At 38.7% G+C, this 22,666-nt stretch overlaps 1 protein-coding gene across 1 annotated transcript in view; it reads right to left on the reverse strand.

The window, feature by feature from the left end:
- Nucleotides 1-16,445, reverse strand: part of LOC114558678 (oxysterol-binding protein-related protein 2) — a 35,633-nt gene extending 19,188 nt beyond the window's left edge. The window contains exons 1-2 of the mRNA XM_028582805.1: nt 16,349-16,445; nt 5,024-5,397 (exon numbers count right to left, since the gene is read on the reverse strand). Coding sequence (XP_028438606.1) covers nt 5,024-5,060 — 37 coding nt within the window. The 5' untranslated portion in view covers nt 5,061-5,397; nt 16,349-16,445. The remainder of the gene's footprint in view (nt 1-5,023; nt 5,398-16,348) is intronic.
- Nucleotides 16,446-22,666: the final 6,221 nt, after the last annotated feature.

The following is a 22,666-nucleotide window of genomic DNA, read 5'->3' on the forward strand; positions in this document are numbered from 1 at the left end:
GAGTAGAAAACTGGAGCTCGCGAGATCAGGACGGTCTCACGAGGCTAAGCCTGACAAGCCAGACCCATATCAATATGTTGGGTCTGGGAACTCACCATTGACAGGGCTCAACCCGAGGGGCGGGCTAAACGGTTGTCTTTCAAATTCCCTCTGCACGCAATAGGAGAGCGCTACAACCAGGCAGAGCAACAAAGAAGGTAGCGAAGCTAGATTAAACTTTTGCCGTATCTGGTCGGCAAAACACATTTTTTTAAGAATGACTTCAGTGCCGTTCTTTGTTGTTTTCTCAAAGAAAAGCTTAACTCCAAGTCTTCCAGAAGACCGCTGTTCCCGGCAGCAGCAGCCATAAGCCCGCCCACCGACTCTATACACGATGTGATTGGCCTGACCAGAGTTTAGTTTTTCCTGGCGCAAGCCAACGGAGAGTGCCTAGACACCCCTGGCTGCAAAATAAATTATCTGCCACAAGGGTGCGTCTAGATTTCTAGGCTAGCTGCAGGGTGGAATTGTGGGGAATTTGAGGTGGGGCCTTAACCCTTGTATGTTGTTCATATTTTTGTTACACAGCCAATGTTCCCGGGTCTGGTGGACCCACCACATTATTAGGCTTTTAAATCAATACAGCCATAACAATTTATGTAAAAATACTTAACAGATGTTTACTTTAGCTCAATTACTAATGATATCTACATCATTTATGGTTCATATTTGCCATTTACCCCTGTGAAATCACATTTATGATCATATGATCATTTGTTTTTTGTGAGAAAACAAGGAAATTCAATAATAAAAAAGGTAGAAAAAAAAAAAATAGAAACAAGATTTTTGATCAACGTATAATAAAAAGGTAATGTAAAACATTATTCATTGTAAATGTAGTGTATTAACTTGCCATTCTACCAATTGCTGCAAATCTCCACACATTTGCTAGCCAGACCCACTCTCAGTTACAAATTATATATATATATATATATATTTTTGGATATATGACTGTTAGCATTCATATGTTACTTTATTACTTCATGTATTCATGTGTTTTGTTGACGAATATTGTCAGTTGGGGATATTTTTTAATTTTATATATATTTTATATATATATATATATATATATATATATATATATATATATATATATATATATATATATATATATAAATAAATATATATAAATAAAAAAGTGGAGGTCCAATCAGGAAAAAGAACTAGATGATAAAGCCAAGTCGGAAGCCACCTGGTACTGATCACAGATGACCGTCTGCATTTGTACCAATGAATAATACATCTTCCCTCGTCTGCACCGGTCTCAGATTAGTAAGATGATCATAATGACACAAAGACAGGTGGGGAGACCCACACAAACACACACTTTATTTATATCTGCATGGAAACAACAACAACAACCTGCATAAGATATAATAATAGCGACCAATGACTGTGCGTCAACATAGACGCCTAACAAGATCAAACAAGGACACAACTGACAGTAAAAAAAAAAAAAAAGAAAAGGTACAAAAACAATGATGCTAATAATTGCTGACAGAGAACACCCTTATTTGCCCTGCCCTTCAATCCAGCATGGACAATCAAACTACTGAATGGACACAAAAGGCTGGTATAATGTTTCTACCACAGTAAAATGTTCAACGGCACCAACATCCATGGTGTTTACATGCTCTTTTTTTCTCATAATCATATCTATTGTTGGGTACCGAACCCGGTACTTTTACCGGTACCAACCAAATCACGTCGGTACTACAGAGTATTGGTTCACGTAAAATGAAACAGTGCCTAATTTTGGTACCTGAGAGTAAGCACAAGCTTATCTGTCCTCTCTGCATGTTGACAGAGAGCAGAGGGCCCACGCCCACGCCCACGCCCACGCCCACACACACACACACACACACACACACACACACACACACACACACACACACACACACACACACACACACACACACACACACACACACACACACACACACACACACACACACACACACACACGGCTCTGCAGTTTTGGAGCAAAAGTCGGCTCTGCAGTTTTGTTGAAGTCACGGCGATGCCGATAAAGTGGTTTCAAGTGTGGTTACAGTTTTTCAAAACTTCACGCAGACAGCGTTTGCTGCGATATGATATTAATGGAGTGCCGAAAGCGGTCGCAGTACATTACACTTCCTCTGAGCAGGCACAACGGTGGTTTCCGTGCCCTGGGGACTGACTGACAGGCTGAGGTTGCAAGGCAAGGCAACTTTATTTCTATAAAGTTCAGCAACAAGACAATTCATAGTGGTTTACATTTACATTAAAGAGCAGTTAAAAAACGATCATGATGAAAATAAAACAGGCTAAAATAGAATAATATACAAATACAAAAATAAAACTTGAATAATTATTCAATTTAATAGGTTGTAGGGACGGGTTTGGGAGGAGAGAGGGAGGGGTTTTTATTTGTGTTTAATTTCTGTCAGTGTAGAATATTCTAAAAAATAACATAATTTTTCTAAGTAAATAGGTTTGGAATTATTTTTACAACTGAAATATTTTTTTTGTAATTACAGAGGGAAAGTACCGAAAAAAGTACCGTTGGGTAACGGAACCGAATTCCAGGTACCGTTATCGGTAGTGGTAATGGTTAAAATGCGAAAGGTATCCAACCCTAATCATATCCCAGGATTCATGGCTGCTCAAACCACTGTACAGCTTTGACTGACATCACAAGTCAGCATTTCTCATAATGAGTGAAGTCACTCCAACTTCTGGGTGTTTATGCAAGTTTCAAAACCATGAGAAGGATCAAAACGCTCTCCAAACAAACTGCATCTGTTCGAAGCTCATCTCTCCACAGTCTGGCGAGTCGGACCCCTGGAATGCTAGTCAAGCTACGCTTCTCGTAGTAAATAATCACGATGACAGAGGGACACAGAACTAATGTACAACATCCTCGTGAGTCAAAGCAACCCTAGAATTTAGTATATAGCTAATGCATGGATATCAGACACCTAATGGCAACTAGAACATTAGCATATAAGCGTCCCATTGGTGTTGGGATGACTACTTGTCTGATCTCTCCACAGTAGCAGAAATCTGAAACCAATTAATCATAAATACAACTCAAAGATTCAAATCAAGAACACTAAAACCCATTTTCTGAACCAATGGCCAAAACCCATTTGTCGAATCAATCACTCTTTTGGCAAAACCCTAAACGCATTCTCACTCGCTAAAACACATTTCACACTGTGATGCACTTGTGCTGCAAAAAGCGTAAACACGGGCAACCAAAGTTAAACAACTACAACACAGTTGTCACACACACACACACACACACACACACACACACACACACACACCTAATGAGGTTATCAAACCAGTTGTAGAGAATGTAAGCCAGTTCAAAGTGCACGGACGTGATGCTGAGGCAGAATTACAGGTCATCTTTCACTGACTTTGATATTGCGGTTTCACAATATTTTTTAGTGTACTGTTATGTGCTTTTCATTTTGTTTTCTTTTCAGACATTCAATACTGTATTACTTGCACTGCTACTTGCAGTGTACAATATATTCACTGTACAGGTTGTAATATACTTTTTGTTTTCATTGCAAAATGTGTTATATGATTATATGAAATAAAATTAGAAGAAATACTGTAACATGCCCTGGACCTTTTCTAAATTTTTTGAGGGAATGTCTAATGAGTGCGCTGTAGTGTTTAGTTATTGACTGGCTGTGTGAATGATCTGAAAGCATGGTTTGATTTTTCCAGCAGATTCAGGTGTTTTGTGGATATAGTTTGAAAATGTTTTATGTTTAAAGTTTTGAGAAAATGGGTGAGGGTTTCAAGAAATGTGTCTTAGCAATCGAGAAAAACTCTAACAACGTTCCTCGAGATGGATATAAGAATGCTAAATTCAGATTTTGGGCTGATTTTCCCAACTGATACCCCCACTCCGTCCCTTCTCTAATAGATATAATAAAATAAAAGTTTCACACTGCAGTTCTTCACTTATTCACTCAAATTGAACTAATGGCTTTTTCCTCTGTCTATTTCTGTATTTTTGCAAATACAATACAAAAATACACAAACGTAAACACAATCATACAGATGCAAATTTAGGTTATGTTGTTATGATGTTGCTTCATTGCTGTGGACACATGCAGCCACTTTCCTGGAACCGCATGCACATACGCGTGACCGACACAATTTCGCAGCTGTCCTCGGAGCATATGTATGTCCGAGCTCGTCTCCACCACATCCGCTTGTGAGGTGGTCAGATGTGTGTCTGCCTGGCATACTCTGTGTGTAGGACGGCCAATTTAACACACAAGTCCTCATCATTTTTGACTTTGAGCAGAGAAAAATAGCTTACAGTAATACGCAACCTGCTAGTGCAATGTTAGCACTACAAAGTTAACTAGCAGTTAAGGAATAGATTATATAGCCTACAGCCTAGTCTTCTACCATGCAACAAACTTTTAATTACTTTTTACGTTTTTTTTTAATATTGTTGTTTAAGTGATAGTATTACTTGATCAAAATAATTTTTGTCAGTTAATAGTTAAATATTAACATCCCTAATACAGGGTGTCGCTGACATTACTTATGACCGCAAGCAGACCTCTGAATTATTCAACTATTCATCAGACTAAGGCAGGCCAGGTTCCATTAGATGGTATTATGATTCTATGATGGAGACTAACAAAACAGACCATCTAATTAGGGCCGACAGCCTCTTGCAGCAAAATTGGTGCTTCTATTCCTGATGAAAGAATAAGATCCTAATAAACATAATCCATACATATACAGTATATCACTTGGGCATATGATCTACTAACAGCTTGAGGGATTTTTCTCACTGAGGAAGAACTTTCTATTTTTTAACTTGCACAGAAAAATTAGTACCAACTGCTGCAACTTTTTGGCTTTTCTTTAAGATCTTTAGACCATCTGTGAAATAACTTCATCCAATAGAAGCCAAAACATTATGATTTTTCTTTAGACTGACACACACATGCACACCCACCTGTGACGGCGTCGTAGAATTCATCCTCATTGTTCATCTTCTAGAGTCAAAGCCGACCAGTCGTTTAGGACAGATGTAAAACTTCTAGCACATGTTCCTTTCGGTGGCGACCCCTCAGAGTTCCTCTGGAAGGAGACCTGTCAATTGAGGTCCCTCTGGAGAGTCACTATGGTAACAGCACAATGTCCTTTAAATATCCAGGGAATGTCCCAAAGTATGATGCCGTTTTTTTTGCAGATGGTTTGACCACAGAAGAACGACACCAGCAGATGTCAATCAGAGCAAATCTGCTGTTTGACAGCACACGGACAGCTGACGCAAATTCGGTGTTCAGGTTGTTTCTTTAGCTTTGTCGAGAGAAGAAATTTTGTGACCTGTAGAGACAACAATAAAGTTTTGAGTTTCTTGTGTTTTACTATGAAACTTGTGTTACCAAAAGCCAAAGTCAGGACTGATTTGTCCTGGACTGACTGATACCGTGTGACAGAAAACTGTATTTTTGCACAAATCAAGTCTGTCTGTTAAGCAGAATTGTGGAAAAAAAAAACATATCTCCACACCTTGATTTTTCACAAAACATCTGTAAAAAGAATGAAGGAAAATACACAATGGGAAAACATTATTTATTATCCCACATTTAAGCAATAATTCTGTATATTAGAGCTAAAACAAATAGTCTGCCTTTTATCCTCGAGGGGTTTGATTTGGTTGGACCAGGAGACGTTGACATCATAAGCTTCAACTACTAGACATATTATTAGTTATTTCACTGAAAGTTTTCGGATGATACAAAAGGGTAATTCCCAGCTATCTAGGCTACCAGCTAAAAATCTGCTTAGTCTGGCTGAGTGACAGTCTTGTCCATCATGGCCCACTGAGTGCAAACAGAGAGTTTTCTAGTCCAGTAGTTACATAATCGGGACACCATTGTCACAGTCTGGGTCTTTGTTACCTTCTGTTTGGAACATTGGCCTCTTCATCATATTAAACCCAAGACCCCAAATGACCTTACATTTTCAAATTGCAAAAGTTCCAATTTCAATATAGTTACAAATGGTTCCTTACGAAACCAAACAGTATTATCTCAAAAGTCAGGGCAGTAACACAGCAGGTTGAAAATGTCCATTGAGCAACAATTGCTAGTACAATTTGCTTGGAAGACAAATTGATTTCATCTTTAAACGGTACTTGAATGCCTTAGTTTTTTACCTGCCTTTGATCCTTGTTGGACACCGTACTCTCTACGACTCTCCACTCTCGCTAATCAGTTCAATGCAAGACAATGACATGAAACAAGTTTCTGATTGGCCGCTTGTTTCGTTTGCTCCAAGTTACAAAAATAAATATGGATCACAGCCTTAGTCTCATTTTTATAAAAGATAAAACTATGCAGGCTTTTCTTTGTAAATGACCATAAATTGGTAACTAAGATAGGGATAGTACATTTATCCCCTTAGTACTTGGCTAAATTATCTTTAAAAACATAACATTCAGCCTTTGATTGAACTGGCCCTAGCAATGTATGTCATAGTGCTATACATAGATGACACTTTCTCCCTTTCTCATCCTGTCAATGAGTAAAGGTTGACAGGATGATAATCAGTGAAGGTGCAGCCTAGACTGGGTAAACCCAGCCCGATCAGCCGGTGATTTGATTTCGCCCTCCAGCTCAGGCTGTAAACCTGTACATCTTTCTATCCTGCTTCAGTTACAAATTTAAGGGGACCAATCACAAACTGGCTTATCCACCTGGCACGCTATTGGCGGGTTTAACACGATGACGATAGAGAAGCGACCAAGCGGTGTCTTGTTTACATTCAACATGACGGCCACCGAAGCCCAGCAACCCGTTGATGCCGCTGTCGCTGCTACGTCACCCGGATCGTTGGTCTGATTGGTTGAAGGACTATCCAATTGCGTACAGTCATTTGAACTATGCCCTTTGGTCACGCCTCTTGTGCAGTAGAAAGTACTGAACAGACTCCCCAGACTAATGTTCAATCTTAAAAGATTGAGCTTAGTCTGGTGATAGCCAGACTAGGTGGAGCCATATTCCAGTTTAATTCCTCAACTCATTATACAGGGTGAAGTTACGCTTGAGCAGTCAATTAATCACCCTTAAAACTCAAATAGCTTTTGGATGTGCTGGCAGCAGATGTAAAAAAAAGTTGTTTCCTCATTTCTATCACTTAGTCATAGTTTAGTATCACTGCCCACATCACCATGACACAGAATACGATCCATGATTAATGACATCTATTTGTCTCTCTCACCACTATGGCCACCATGCCTTAGGTTAGTAAAACGACAAGAAAACCAAATGACAATGACACAGCCTACATGGCAAATATGACAAATGACCTTGACTCATCATTAGTGAAGCTCAAACACAAAGCAGGGGTCTCCTTGCTACCACAATGTAAAGCTAAATCCAGTTCTTTGTGTACTTTATCTTCAGTTATACATGCCTCTAAACATCAGGACTAGAGCTAGATATTGAATAGATTTTAGGACCAAGATGTGTCTGTACCAATGAGTATCGGAAATTTGTTAAACATTAGCACCGAATGGTTGCTAATTTGTACAGTTCTTTACTTAACACTGATGCATTGAGCAGGTGGGCTTATTTTTTTTTTTATGAAAAAATTGGTAAAAGATATGTTCATCTTCCCTTAAGTTTCCTTATTTTCAAACTGTGCCCAATGAAGACTGAATAGATTTTCCCTGCCAAATTATTTTTTCAAACTAATCAAGTTTGTCCTGATCACTTCAATGTAAACTGAATAACAAAACCTGTAAAATGTTGTTTGTTATTGCATAGGTCTGCTGATCAAGTTTCAATAATCTCCCTTCTCATCACAGCTTCATGTTCATGTTTACATTTTGGGAGTAATAGGGTTAACATACTTTGCATTCCATTTTTTTGCAACCCGAGAAAGATAGTGACGGATGTCAAAGGGGAGCTAGAGGACGAAATATGTCTAAAATATAAGGATACTGAGCATTGGTTAGTCCGTATTCCTACCTTTTTCGCCAGTTTTATTGTCTTTTGGCTCTTTCCAATACTGGTTAAAAGCAATCACCAAATGTTGTTCTAAGTTGTTTCTGAATGTAGTTTAGGACATTATACATGGCCACGTAGTCATGAAAAAACAATTCATAGAATAACTGTTTTTCACTTAATTAAGACATCACTGAATGTCATCTACGCTTGCTCTTTTACTCAAAATGACTTTATCCTTAAATGGAAATACTACTATTAAGCCACTATTTTTTAGCATTATAAAATCTTTACATACGTACCTGCAGTGAAAAAGACAAATACTTCTGTACAGGCAGTCATTTCTGAAGGTGAAGTGCTGTATAAGGGGGGAAACTGTGCTTGTTCTCTCTTTCCCTTCCTCTCGCTCTGCCTTTCTACAGTGGAAAGGTTCTACCTTTGCCAGTGATAGGGAACGCCTTCAGCACACATATGAACTTTGGCCAAGGTGTCCACGATCGATAAGGTGGCAGAATGGATGACAAGCTGGTATTCAATTGTTCTAACAGCTCATTTAAAGTCCAACCTTGCATTTATTTGTTGGCTCATTTTAAAGACAAATAAAATAATAAATCAAAAACCTACTGTTTCTTACTGTACTATTGTAGCAAGCACTTGGTTGCCGAAATTGACAATACGATTGCCATGTTCTAAACTGCCTATATTTGGAGCAATTCAAAATATATAGGCAACCAGAGGCCACGAAACGGTTGCCAATTGACTCAATCTGGTTGCCAAGGGCAACCGTTAATCTCGAGCCCTGACATGACATGTGGCACTGTATGACAAAAAGCGAGTTATGTGTCTACCTGTATGTCTGTGAATAAAGCAAACATGGCTGAAAATCTGATTTGCATGAGTTATTATAGCCTCACCATTTTCTCATCACTTTACAACCCTATAGGTGTTGAACTGTGGGATCCATTCATACCAAGAATAAGGATGCCATACTGCACCTTATATTGTTTAAAATCCCACACGAGACACATTTTTAAGTATGTTAAAATACTCTTTTATAAATAAAATGTTGTTCATCATGGTTTTACCACACAAAGAGTAAAAAAAACAACTCTGAAAAAAGGCTGGAAGCACATCTACACTTTGTCCTTAATTGAATAATGAATAAACATAATCTAAAAACATACTGCTTACAGTAATGAGCCAAAACCCACCCCTGGGAGTCACCACAAAATTCCTATTTTTGTGCAACAGGAAGCATCAGGTTGCAGACAACGTCCCAAGTCCCTGCAGTCAACACAACACTGACTTAAAACTCCATGCTCATGTTTTAGATTGCTCTTAGTTTACAACTAAATACAAGCGGACACATTTTTAAGGTTGGTGTGCAAATGAGCTCATCCTGAAGCTAATCAAGATCACAAGAAAATTCCTTTTGATTATGTGGCCTTGAGAAAAAGTCTGACAACCACTGGTTGAACTACAACCCTCAGGCTGTACTTGGACTTTCTAACATGGCAAACCGATTCTGCTCTTCAAAGTGTTTCTGGAGACCGGAATAATGCCTGTTTGAAAAGAAACAGGAACTGAGAATCCGTGTAATATCTGGGAAGGAATCTTGGCTAAGATTTTAACCTTGATTACTCTAATATTTTGCAGAACAAAATGTTTATTTGAATCTTATACTAGCACCAACAACTCTAGATAAAAGTAAAATACAATTCAATCTATATTTATTTTGGTAATATGTTTTTATTCAACTCACTTTTCTATTCCATAACTGCAGATACGTAACGTTATCTCACAAACTCACACACACAGACACACAGAGAGCTCTCTGTAATAGGTTCTCGGATCATGTTGCAGTTATGTAACCATGACAGACATGGCACTGTACACACACCTCAAACACACTCCTACATACTTGGACAATATCTGATCAGAAGTAACCTGTGTCTGACATGATGGCTGTGGAGATTACGTTTTGTAACAGAGAAGGTGAGCGCAGCCTCACCTTGGCAATATTATCTAAGGGTTTCTTGCGTGTAATTAATTTAACACAAAACTGCTGACTACAACTTGACCACGTTAACAGAGTTCATCTTTTGCTGGTCTGGTCTTCAGCCAAGAATGAAAAGAAATTATAATGATGTTGTTGCTCACTCGCATTTGTTTACATCAGACTATGTCTATTCTAGGAATTAGCCCACGGCAATTGTAGAAACAAAAAAAAAGATACACAACACCAGTCATGCTAAAGAAACAAAAGATTGGAAGACTCTCGATTTCAGAGTTTAGCTTCCACGAAATTAAGGAGAAGAAAAAGTCCCCCATCATATTTAAATGATTCGTCATTCCAAATTATTAGTAAAGCCTTCAATCTACCAAATTCTACTGACCCCATGGGCCTCGGCTTGTCATTTTACCCTTTCAAAACAAACAGGTAATACCAACGCTTGCTACTGTAGCAACCCTGCTGTTAAACTTTCCAAAGACAAATAACTTTACTGCCAATAATTCGAAACCTTAAATACAAACCTACCAATGTGACCGTTCCCTTCATTCAAGTCCAGTGTACAGATACTAGCCTAGCAACACCCGTCTCCGCTGTCCTCCGAGGGCTGACAAAAACATCCAAAGCCACAGGGACAAGAGAGAGAGAACCAGAGAAAGACAGACAGAGAGAGCGACGAGGAGAAAGATGTTAAGAGACGAAAGCTATTGCCACGTGAGACCGAGCCCGGTGCTGAGCAATGATACAGCGCAAACACACACACCTTTTTCTTTGTCCACACACACACACACACACACACACACACACACACACACACACACACACACACACACACACACACACACACACACACACACACACACACACACACACACACACACACACACACACACACACACACACACACACACACACACACACACACACACACACACACACACACACACCTCTGCAGAGCGTGAAACACGTACCACAAGAGCATATGATCTGTAGAAAGGGAAACAATTCAATTCCAAGTTGCCTGAAACAAATGAAAGATTGGTGGAGTTCAGTAACTAGCACGTGTCTCATCTGAACAGAATCCTGCCTGGCCAGACGAGCGAGTGGCTTTTCAGAACGGACAATTGCCTTTTACAAGTGGTTTTTCCTTGACTTTTACAAGAACCTTGAAGGAGGGGTCTGTGATGTTGAACTGACATGTCAAAAACAAGTCTTGAGACTAGAGCTGTGTATCGGAAAGAATCTGGCGATACGATACATGAGTCACGATTCAATATATTTCGATACTGTGCGTAAGGCGATATATTGGGATTTTTAATAGTATAAATTAAAAAAAAATATATATATTTAAAATGATGTATTTTTATATGCTAAAGTAGGCCAAAGTTCAGCCATAGCTACTTTGTTAGCTTCTAGCAAAAAGTCAGGCACTACTAGGCAAGGACACTAGTGGTGCGTCTCAGCATAGCCATCTAGCGGTAGGGGGTTTAAACTGGGGCTGCTCCCTATTAGTCAATTAAAGTCATTTTGGTCTTACATACACACATACCACTGCGATACATCAACCAATGTGTCCCTGAGCAAGACACTTAACCCCTAGTAGCTCCAGAGGTGTGCAACCTCTGACATATATAGCAATTGTAAGTCGCTTTGGATAAAAGCGTCAGCTAAATGACATGTAATGTTATGTAGATTTTTTATTTAGTATCTTTTATTGTCCATATTATTCATGTGGATTTGTTTATTTTAACATCCTATTATGATGTATGTGTATGTTGTGTGTGATGTCTGTAAGCTACTGGGACCTTGAATTTCCCCTTGGGGACCAATAAAGTATCTATCTATCTATCTATCATCGATTTTTGGAATTCTATGAATCGACTTTGAATCTGTAGAGCTTGAATAGCGAGTCTTTGCACACCCCTAGTTGTTTCTATGACCTAGTGACATTTACATGTAACGAAAGGCAAACAAACCAGCCAAACCCTGTCTTTTGTCATGTAGGCCTACAGCAAAACTCAGCTGGACTAAATGACACTATTTTCCAGTGAGACAAAATACTGATACACAAATAAATCCAATTACAACGTAGTAAAAGGAAACCTTAAAACTTTTTTATTTTTAAAACCCGCTTTGGAGTCATTTTATGTCCAAGACTCTGTTTTCATAAAAAAAAACAACATCTTGACAATGTGGGGGGAAAAAAAACTTAAAAGGCAGGAAACCAATACAGAAAGCGAATGTCAGCTCTCTTCTTCATGAGCTGCTCCTTTAAAACATTATCAACATACTACTGTATATCATTTACGACATATCAGTGCTGCCTGAGGGGAGGGAATGATAGCACATATCACAAGACCATTACCAAGGGAGATTTTAATGTCAATAGCCCACAAACGACTTTTTATTAGAATATTACTGCGAGTATGAAATCGATTTCACTTGACCTTAAATCACAAGACTAACCTTGTCTGAGTACTACCACTGACTGGAACGATTTGTAAGCGCTAACGTCAACAACATCTACCTGGTCTGCAGAGGGAGGACTTGCACTGCTGGCTACATTAACGACTGCTCAGCAGAATGGAAATACAACAGCAATATAATGTGCGTAATCAGCTTAAAGCACACACCGGTGCAGCTGAAAAAATGATAAATAAGAAAGTGTGAGGGCTGGAGACTACAAAACTTGTATGAGAAGTAAGTACTGGCTGCAAATAGGGCTCCTTACCAGAGGCTGAAAATGCACCATTGTCAATTAGTTAATTGTTTATCCGTTTGTTTCTCTTCCCACTTAAGCAAAACAGCAAGCAAAAGGGATAAAAGGATGAGACTGGGTGGGGGAAAATAAAGATAACAAAAACATTTACACCATTACTCAAAAAATGTCCACCCAAGATAATAAGAGAGACTGGTGCAACCTCTAGATTGCATCAGTCACTGGGCCTTGGATTAGTACATCAGCCCAGTAAATCACAAAATGCGATAAACACTGTCCTACCAAAACAAACGTACATACAAACATTATATTAACAGTTTAGCAATGCATTCATATCCAGAACAACTTAGAAGTCAAAGAAATACAAGGATATGAAAAGTCAAGACTTGATGATGATGACGACTTGAGATTTGAGCCAGTGTACTCTAAATTCAGACAAAACCTTTTTAAATGTATTTATTTGTGCATAAGAATGGTTTAAGAAATATTAGCCAGGAAGCAAAATTGAATTATTGATTAACATAAATAACCACACAACTACACAGATGCATGTGTCAAACTAAGGCGATAAGAAAATAGGCGACAATAGTTCAACCTAGAGCTGGGCGATTTTTTTCCCCTAAAAAAAATCTGCGATTTTTACCCCCTTCCATTTAAAACAAAATAAATGCGAACTGTAAATATATTTAAAAAATATATATATATATATATATATATATATATAATTAAAGTGCATCAACATAAACAAAATTGCACAGGCAAACCCTTTCTCTAACTGAAAAGTCACTGTGCAACAAAGATTTTTTGAAAATATGAAATCGATTTGACCTACCTATTCGATTTTTAAATCAAATCGATTTTTTCCCAGCCCTAGTTCAACCTGGTTTTCCCAGAAAATTACTTTTCTTTTACTTGAAAACTAGGCTTAATCCCTGTGCAGAGGACAATCCTAAAGTGTTCATCGAATTGCTTTGTATCTCTGCTTCTGACTGAGCTGATGAGTCCTCTTCATGACACACACACACACACACACACATCGAAACTTCTTTTATGGATCAATCCCTTAAACGCAACCGCTGTGACATTTAAAAAAGCATGCACACAAAAGCAAGTTTTGTGATCAACATTGTTCACAACTGTGCTGGCGTGTGACTGGTTTAGCTGGATTTCTGCGTAATGTGTCGAGGTGTTCTGGTGGTCCTGCTGAAGAGGATTACTGCGTAGGGATCTGGGTTTAACCAGTTGATTACTTAAGAAGTTTTCAATTCTCTGGACAAGATGCACTTTAATTTTATAGTATCTATCTACAATAATTGTGTCTACATTCTTTCAGTCATTTTGTGCAGATCACAAAACACTTTGTTGTCTTGAGTTACTAAATAGATGAACATTACCGAACCCTTCTTCAGCTTACTAAATGAGTGCTTGTTGATGTTGTCTCTATCAGTAAACAGTCACAGCCCAATCACACTTCTTGCAGTCAGTACATGCCATACATATTTATTTGATTCACAGCTGCTATAGTGTTTTGACCTAGACAACCCAACTGCTCAACTGTGTTGAAACTTGGCTTTTAGGACATGCCTTGCAAAATCTCTTTCCTGTTCCCTTAAATTTAACCACAGAACGCAAAAAATATTCATTGCATTATTGAAATATATCTTAAGATATTCACATATTTAACACTTAAACTAGCCAAACACCAAATCAACAAACACAGAAATCTCTATCTATCCTGCCTCCCTCTTCTCTTCTGCAGGGTGGAAGATAGTCTGTTGGTACAATGTGATGCTCCCCAAAGGAGACCGTCACCATAGCAACAAATTTAGAAGGTTATTAAGGCACCTCTGGGAAAATAGACAAATAACAATAACAGTTGAAATGCCACTAGCAATAAAATCAGCAGGTGGCTTTTCAAAAAATAATTTATAACAACAATAATAAAGTTAAAAAAAGGTTAAGTGCAATTTCTCTAGGACTGGAAAACATTTTAAATCAATCTTTAGCTCTTTTAGATTACTAAAAGTTCTGATTTATATAACATAAAACATAGTTTTAACGTAGCCAGATATAATACATGACATGTATTATATCTGGCTCTGCAACTAACATTTTTTCATATTTCTTTTCAATTAATCAATATGTAATTTAGCCAACAAAACATCCAAATAATGACAAACAAACAAAACTCAATACCTGTAATCTTGAAGAAACAACAAGAAAATGCTTTTTAAATTTTAAATTTAAATAATCAATTGCCTACCAAATTACATTTCAGTTTATCAACTGCTAAGATCATTTTTGGTAAAAAGTTTTGGTACAACTGAACTGTGTTTTAATTTATAAATGTGAAAAAAATAAATATTAAGAAGCAAGTGCAGTGAAGCATTCAACGTATTGCCAGCCTGGCAACAATTTGTACCGATTTATCTACAAAAGATAAATAATCAACCTCCGGTTGATGGGAACAGGGTAAAGTGTCAGTACCTCAGTATCAGTTCCTTATGCCAGTAACCAAAATGTGTCTGCATGTTTGTCTGTTATTGTAATGCAAGGTTCCCAAGGGGTAGTCAAAATATTTTCACCATATTTAACAACATGATATTGGTATGTTTCGGAACAGACTCTCAGTCTAATCACTTTTTCCCCGACATCATCACCATCACAAGCCAGTTGATGCAGCAGCAATACATTATCTGCCTCTGAGGGACATGGCTACCAGGGAGAGCAGATAAACAGCCTGCTGTGTCAGTGCAAACCTCGGTGTCAATGACCTGCAGCACACAAACATTAAAAGACAAAGCTTTGTTTAGTCTCTGCTGCGAGTTGGATCTACGTGGTGATGGAGCCAGTAGGAAGCCAAACAGGCAGGGAAACATTCCCACTGTTTGCTGAGGCAGTTAAACGCGATAGGAGGCTACTTTAAGTTCTGCTGGTGACCCCTTACACAAGGTTACCTGACGGGTTTCACACAGTGCTCTTCTTGCAACATGCATATCTTTTTCTTTTTTTTGGCTTTATGGGTCTCCCTCACATTTCACCTTGGGCAGACTAGGATAGTCGCACTACTTAGCATACCAGATAACTCGCTATTGTGCTGCTCGCAAATAATAACGTTACGTTGGAAGGAGCCCGATGACTAACAGTAGTAAGACATCGATATATAATTGAACTCAATCTTCGCTGGCAACTTAACAGCGTCCCACTCGCTACAGAAGTGCGAGAGGAGAACCCATCACATATGCTATGCTACCGTGAACTGTTTGCTCGCTAACATTAGCACATAGCTACTGTCTAGCAATTGATCTAGCTTGTCAAATCTAGCTGAGCTCACATTGGGCACATTGGGTAACGTTACTGCTTGTTCTTAACAACACACACCAAGCTGACAGCTCCAACTCTGACAGGATGTCAGGCAGATTTTTGACAGCTAGCATTAACATTAGCGGGCGGGTTAAAAAAACAAATAAAAGGTGGTTAGTTATGCTAGCTAGTTAGCCACCTTCCTTGTACACAAAATGCAGAGCTATATTTGCGGCCTTGACAACACAACAGGAGACCATAAACAGAGCAGTAAAATGTATGTGGTCTTACCTTGGCGGTGTGTGCAGAATGAATGTTTTGACAATTCCAGAGATATGAGTAGAGAATCGTATTGGATTGACACAGAAGCGGAAGTCGCTGGCAGCGGGGGCGTGGTTGATGAATGACAGACATGGTCCGCAGCCAATCAGGTGTAATGCACGAAATGCTTGCCCAATAACAATACATGTTGAATTTGAATTTTATCATGTTGCAATCTGAGCTGGATTCATGACACACGACCACATATTTAATTTACAATTCTTTGATCTCCCTATATTTTGAAACTATTTTTGTTTTAATGTTGATATTGGACATTTGTGGGGCCAACATAAGGACATGTGGATTGTGTAACATAGGTGGCCACTAAACACCACACCCTTATGGTTTCATATTCCACCAGGCGGCCATTACACTCATTATCTCTTAAATAGATTAACTAAACGTGGTGAAATTGACTGGAATTATTGTCTCTGCCCTGAGTGGCTTTGTGGATGTTTCATGTCAGCAGTTGACTATGACAGTGATGATAATGATACTGAAAAAACAGTGGTGATCTATTGCCAGAAAATAGAGAAAGCGGTTCATATTAAAGTCTTTAACATTTACTTTATATCCTAATTTTGGCCTTTTCTCCGTGTCTGAGTACATCAAGAGATGATGTTTGATTATGTTATATATTTTTAAAGAGGATTAGCATTAACAAATCCATTTGCTTTTCTACGTGTCCTCAGTTGTTAACTTTGTCAAAGAAAATTCTACTTTCTTCAACTCCACAGTTCTTATTTGGCCTTTAGATAGCTTGTGTTCATTTCAGGCCAAGTTTATGAGACATCAGCTTGTCAAGTGTGTATTATCTCTCTCATCAATAATGTAGTCTGTCAGTCATTGATATGTATGACACAGCTGGCCAACTGCTTTGAGAGTAACACAAGCATGACAAAGAATTAGGCATATGGTCTATATTGACAGTATCTCCAATACACTCAGTCTTTCTGTGTTGTGTTTGTAAGTTACTAAATGAGTTTTAATGTGTTGATTTGTCATGTTGGGGATTCCTGTATGAAAAAGTATCCTGCCTTTGTTCTTCCTATCATCTTGTGGAGACAGCATTAAAATAATTTTAGAGTGCCATTTTTTTCTTGCTGTTAAAACTGAACTCTACACATGACGTCACACAAAAAAGCGGAATCTTCAATAATGAATTGCTGTTGTGGGGCAGCATCAGACAGACAAGCAGTGTATTTATTTTCCGATCATTACATAACAACCATGATGGTGGGATGAGAAGAAAAGAAAACAGAATAGGATAGGGGATAGAGGATAGGATGAGAAAAAACAGGAGGAGGGGGGGAGCACGCAGAGAACATTGGCGCAGAAGAGAAAATGGTCTCTATTCAGGCTTACAGTGGCACACAGAGTCCTGCTTGTACACAGTACCACCCACACACAAAGACACAATCATCTACTGTAGATACCAATGCTCACAAAAGCATATAACACACAAACATGCACAATAGGAATGTGTTAACAGTGATGCTACATTTAGGTTAAACAGAGACTCCACATAATTACTACCATTGTCTACTTTATATGCACTGCTTAGTGGACAAAGGGAGATGAAAATGACACCTGTTCTCATTTATGTATGCTTGAAAAGTTCAAAACTATCATTACTAAGACAAATAACACATTCTCTACTTTTATGATGGCGTGCATCATCAAGAAAAAGCAGCTGGTAAAACATATGAGTTTCTCTGCCTTTCAACGTCAATCTCTGCACCAGATTAATCATTTGAATTGTTTACTTTTCGTTTGTTGTGTGTGCCAAATTGCCTCTCAACATAAAAACACTTTTGGCCTAGCAAGCGCCTTTTCTTCCTCATGACTGTCAGTCCTTCTGCATGTTCCTCTGCGCACCACTAGATGGAGGTAAAAGATAGAGAATCTTTGCTTGCAAACGGTTGACTCACCACTGACCTCTAGCAATGTTTTATTTGTTGATGTTCTGTAAAAGCTGGTTCTTCATAGTCCTTTCTGATATAAACTAGCTATAATGCAATAAGGTCACACAACGCTTTAAATAGACTTTTGGTGAGAGGAATGTGTAGTTATTGAAAGGCATGCACGCACGTGCACACACACACACACACACACACACACACACACACACACACACACACTGTATATACATTGCACACTTTTGAGGAGCTCCAGGTGAAATCCAGCAGTGTCAGCGGGAGGTCTGTGATTTGATATCATTATACAGTATATATAGGCCATCTACTGAACCCAGCAGGGAGAGAGATCTGAGGAGAAACTTGTTCTTCCAGATAAAGCAGGACACATGAGACTCACGACAGAATTCCCCTCTGACTCTAGCAGAGGGATTCAAAATAATCGGTTGAGGCTGACAACACAACCACTAGTTTCAGTCTTTAAGGCAAGACCCATAGGGGTTAGTCTACTTCAATAGCACAGTGAGAAAAAGTGATTATATATACACAGTAATAATGAAAGCAGCACAGATAAAAATGATTCTAAGACTGTTTTAGGGACTAAAAATAACCTTGCATGTTTTAGAAAATTGAAGAAAAAAAAATTGAAAGAACATTTAAAAGGAACAGTTCACTTCAAAACTTTGCAAAATAAGCTTATTAACTGTCTTGCTGTGGGCTAGATGAGAAGATCGATATCCCTCTCATGGGTGTGCGGTAAATATAAAGCTACAGCAAGAAGCCGCTAACTCAATTTAGCATAAACACAGGAAGAAATAGCTACTATTGCTTTGATCGACTGTAAAAAGAAATACCAAAGCTGTACCTTTACCTGATAAGATTTAATTATCGGTTAATTACTCCAATAGAATTATATTTATATATATATATATATATATATATATATATATATATATATATATATATATATATAAAACATACCACAACAATGAAATAAAAGGAGAACAGAATAGAAATAATGTGTCTGTCCCGTCATGTCAGCAGGCAAAATGTAGCAGTGGCACTGCTGATGCAGCTCGTCTTCATAACCACCAACATATACCAACTGCCTTGCAATTACAGGACTGAAGATAACTTGCAAGGACAGCAATTTTCTATTATCATCTTTTTTTCCTCTCAGCAAAGCAGACTGGAAATCCTGCACTCTAATACCCAGATTGGACAGCAATGAAAGGCACATCAGGGTGTTTTTCCACAGATAATTAAGAAAATATGTTCATTGTTAAGGATTATTTGCTGGTTGGTCGGCTGGGTTTCCTCCCTCCAGTCTTCCATCGAGGCCTAAACGACAGTGGGGTGATGTGAGGCGTCATGGTGCCAGTGTGGTGTTCATCAACTCGTTTACACTTGCATTCTTGACGAGGGCCTGAATGGCTGCTTGTTTCAATGACTGGCATCAAAGAAGCAAGTAATGAAGCAAAATTAATAGATCAATCCTGAAAACACCCTTGTTACAAACCTATGCAAGTTAAAGGAACATGCCGACTTATTCGGACTTTAGCTTATTCACCGTATCCCCCAGAGTTAGATAAGTCCATACATACCCTTCTCATCTCTGTGCGTGTTGCTCCAACTAGCCTAATGCTCCCATTAAGTGACAAAATAACGCCAACATTTTCCTATTTCCATGTTGTGATTTGTATAGTCACAGCGTATACAAATAACAACGTCACATGAGACACAGCCATCTTCTAACCGTATACAAACTGGGAACTATATTCTCAGAAAGGCGAAGCACTGCTACTTCTGCTACTTGGGCGGAGTGATATGCTTGCAGCACCTGAGAAACCCCGTGGTGAGGTGATAAGCTAAGTCCCAATACGTTGGTGTGTTCCTTTAAGGTAAGATGTATACATGAGAAAGAATCTACTTGACTGAATAACTCAGGAACCACTTTTAGCAGATTCACTCGTTGTGTCAAAGCAAAATAAAAATGAGTGGCTGGTTAATTGGCAGTTAAAGGAACACGCCGACCTATTGGGAATTTACTCTATAAATCACAACATGTAAATAGGAACATGTTGGCGTTATTTTGTCACTTATTCGGAGCGGTAGGATTACTGGAACCATTACCTGCATGTTCTGTGCTGGCCTGATGCCGCTGGAGCCGTCAGACAGCATTACAGCACGCATGGAGATGAGAAGGGTATGTATCGACTTGTCTAACTCTGGGGGTTACGGTGAATAAGCTAAATTCCCAATAAGTCGGCGTGTTCCTTTAATTCTCAATTTGCCATGCTGGCTGGTTGCCTGTCTGGTTTCTCACAGAGAACGCTCTGTCCACAGCACAGGGTTGCCCACAACAGTGAAACTGTCCATGACACATTTTGCACAATTTCCACCTTCTAACAACACTGTGTGTGTGTGTGTGTGTGTGTGTGTGTGTGTGTGTGTGTGTGTGTGTGTGTGTGTAAAGTAGGTCTAGCTTTGGCCTGGTAGCCACTCTACATCCAGACAAGCAGACTGCTTTTGCTCCACTATCTTGTGTTTTGTATGGGGTTATTGGTGGGGGACTAGTCTCGACTACACCTACCTCCACAGCGCTGAGGAGGAAGGTCTGATGAGCTCACACAGCATTCTGAAAAAAAAACGTGCTCTGGTTTATTGGCATTTCTTTAAACCAATCACAAGTGCCGCCTGGAGCAATGGTGTTAAAAAGTTGTTTTAATCGTGCAACAGAAAACTCAGATTGGACAGGTAGTCTAGCTAGCTGTCTGGATTTACCCTGCAGAGATCTGAGAAAAGGTTAACCATAGTCCTCATAAATCAACAAGTTTAAAATGCCAACACAAAGGAAGCCCAAGGCAACGGATATTTGGCCTAAATGAATGAAATCTGGCGGAATTTCCGTCGGCAACAGAGCAATCCTGGAAGTGGAACATCGTGGATATAGACTGGTGGGGGACTGGCTGTTTGTGTAGCACTTGGGTTTCTGCTTAATTATTTAATGAATGCCTTTTTACCACTTGCATATATGGAACAGGGGATGACCCTGTTCATTAATAATTAAAAGATCCATTCTACTACTCCAAATTGCAATTTCCATGTTGAATTGGATTCTTGATAAGTGTGCAATTTGAGCATAGAATTATAATGCACAGAAGGGCAACAAAATAACTGTTATGGACCTCTCATAGATTACGCTTTGTGCAATATCACCACAGGACACTGCAGGATTTCTGAAAAATAGGCAGTTTTCACAGAATCAGAGATCATAAAATTAATGATGGCTGAATTCCTTTTAGCTGCTTAAGTTTCAGGGTCATGGTATTGTGCATGCTGGCTCACAGTCACACTGCCGTGGCTCACTGGAACACATTCATGTTATTAGTAAATGGCTACTTTGAATAAGGCCTTTTTTTCCACATGTACTGTATAAATCAAGAGATGATCTTATGGTAGTGCTTTGCAATATTGTATTTTTAATTTGATGTCTCTCCAAATAATGAACAGTAGAAACTGCTGTGACATATTTTTCTTATTCTTTCCAGTCTGTTTTGTCAGTTTGATTCTGTCACCATTCAGCTGCTAACTACACAAAGCCACTTATTTTTTCTTATTGGCAAAACGTTCTCACTTTCTCTGCACAAAAGGATTTTCCTCATAAAAGGGATTCCAGACACTTAAGTGTTTAAAACAACAGATGTAAAGCACTGTGAGCCTTTTGTAATTGGGTATTTCTGATGTAAAAGAAGATGTGCAGTCTATCAGATATGATTATGTGCCTGTCACTGCAGGATCATTGGCCTTGAATGATTTAAAGGGGTGATAGAATGCAAAACCGATTTTACCCTGTCATAGTTGAAAAACGACAGTTTGTTGGGTAATAGGACATACATAGAACCTCAAAATCCCATTGACACCTCTTTCCTCTGCAAATCTCACAATTTGAAACTGCTGCTGAAACCTTGCGAATCTCAACAAAGCTAAAAGTTGATGTCAACTTCTCAACTCCTCCTCATTTGGCTCTAGTCTCTAGTCTTTGTCATGCCCCAACATTTACATAGGCTACACAACTGACCTGAGGTCAGCTAGTCTTCTGAATCTAGGTCACGCAGATCTCTGAAATTGTATACATTGTTCATCTGCTATTTTACCACTAAATTCACTTCTGAGACTTTTTTAATGCGAGAAATCAACTATGTAAAGCTCATATATGGGCCGTTTCACGAAAATTGATGGCTAATTGCAAATTTGGTAGGACAGTATTGACTTCACGAGCTCCACAATCTGCCGTTTTTTCAAGATGGCGCCCGCATGTATACATGAACGGTACTGTCTTTATAAACTATCTTTTTAATAAACTGTCTGT

The sequence above is a fragment of the Perca flavescens genome, chromosome 7 (genome assembly GCF_004354835.1).
Source record: "Perca flavescens isolate YP-PL-M2 chromosome 7, PFLA_1.0, whole genome shotgun sequence".
Classification (NCBI taxonomy): domain Eukaryota; kingdom Metazoa; phylum Chordata; class Actinopteri; order Perciformes; family Percidae; genus Perca; species Perca flavescens.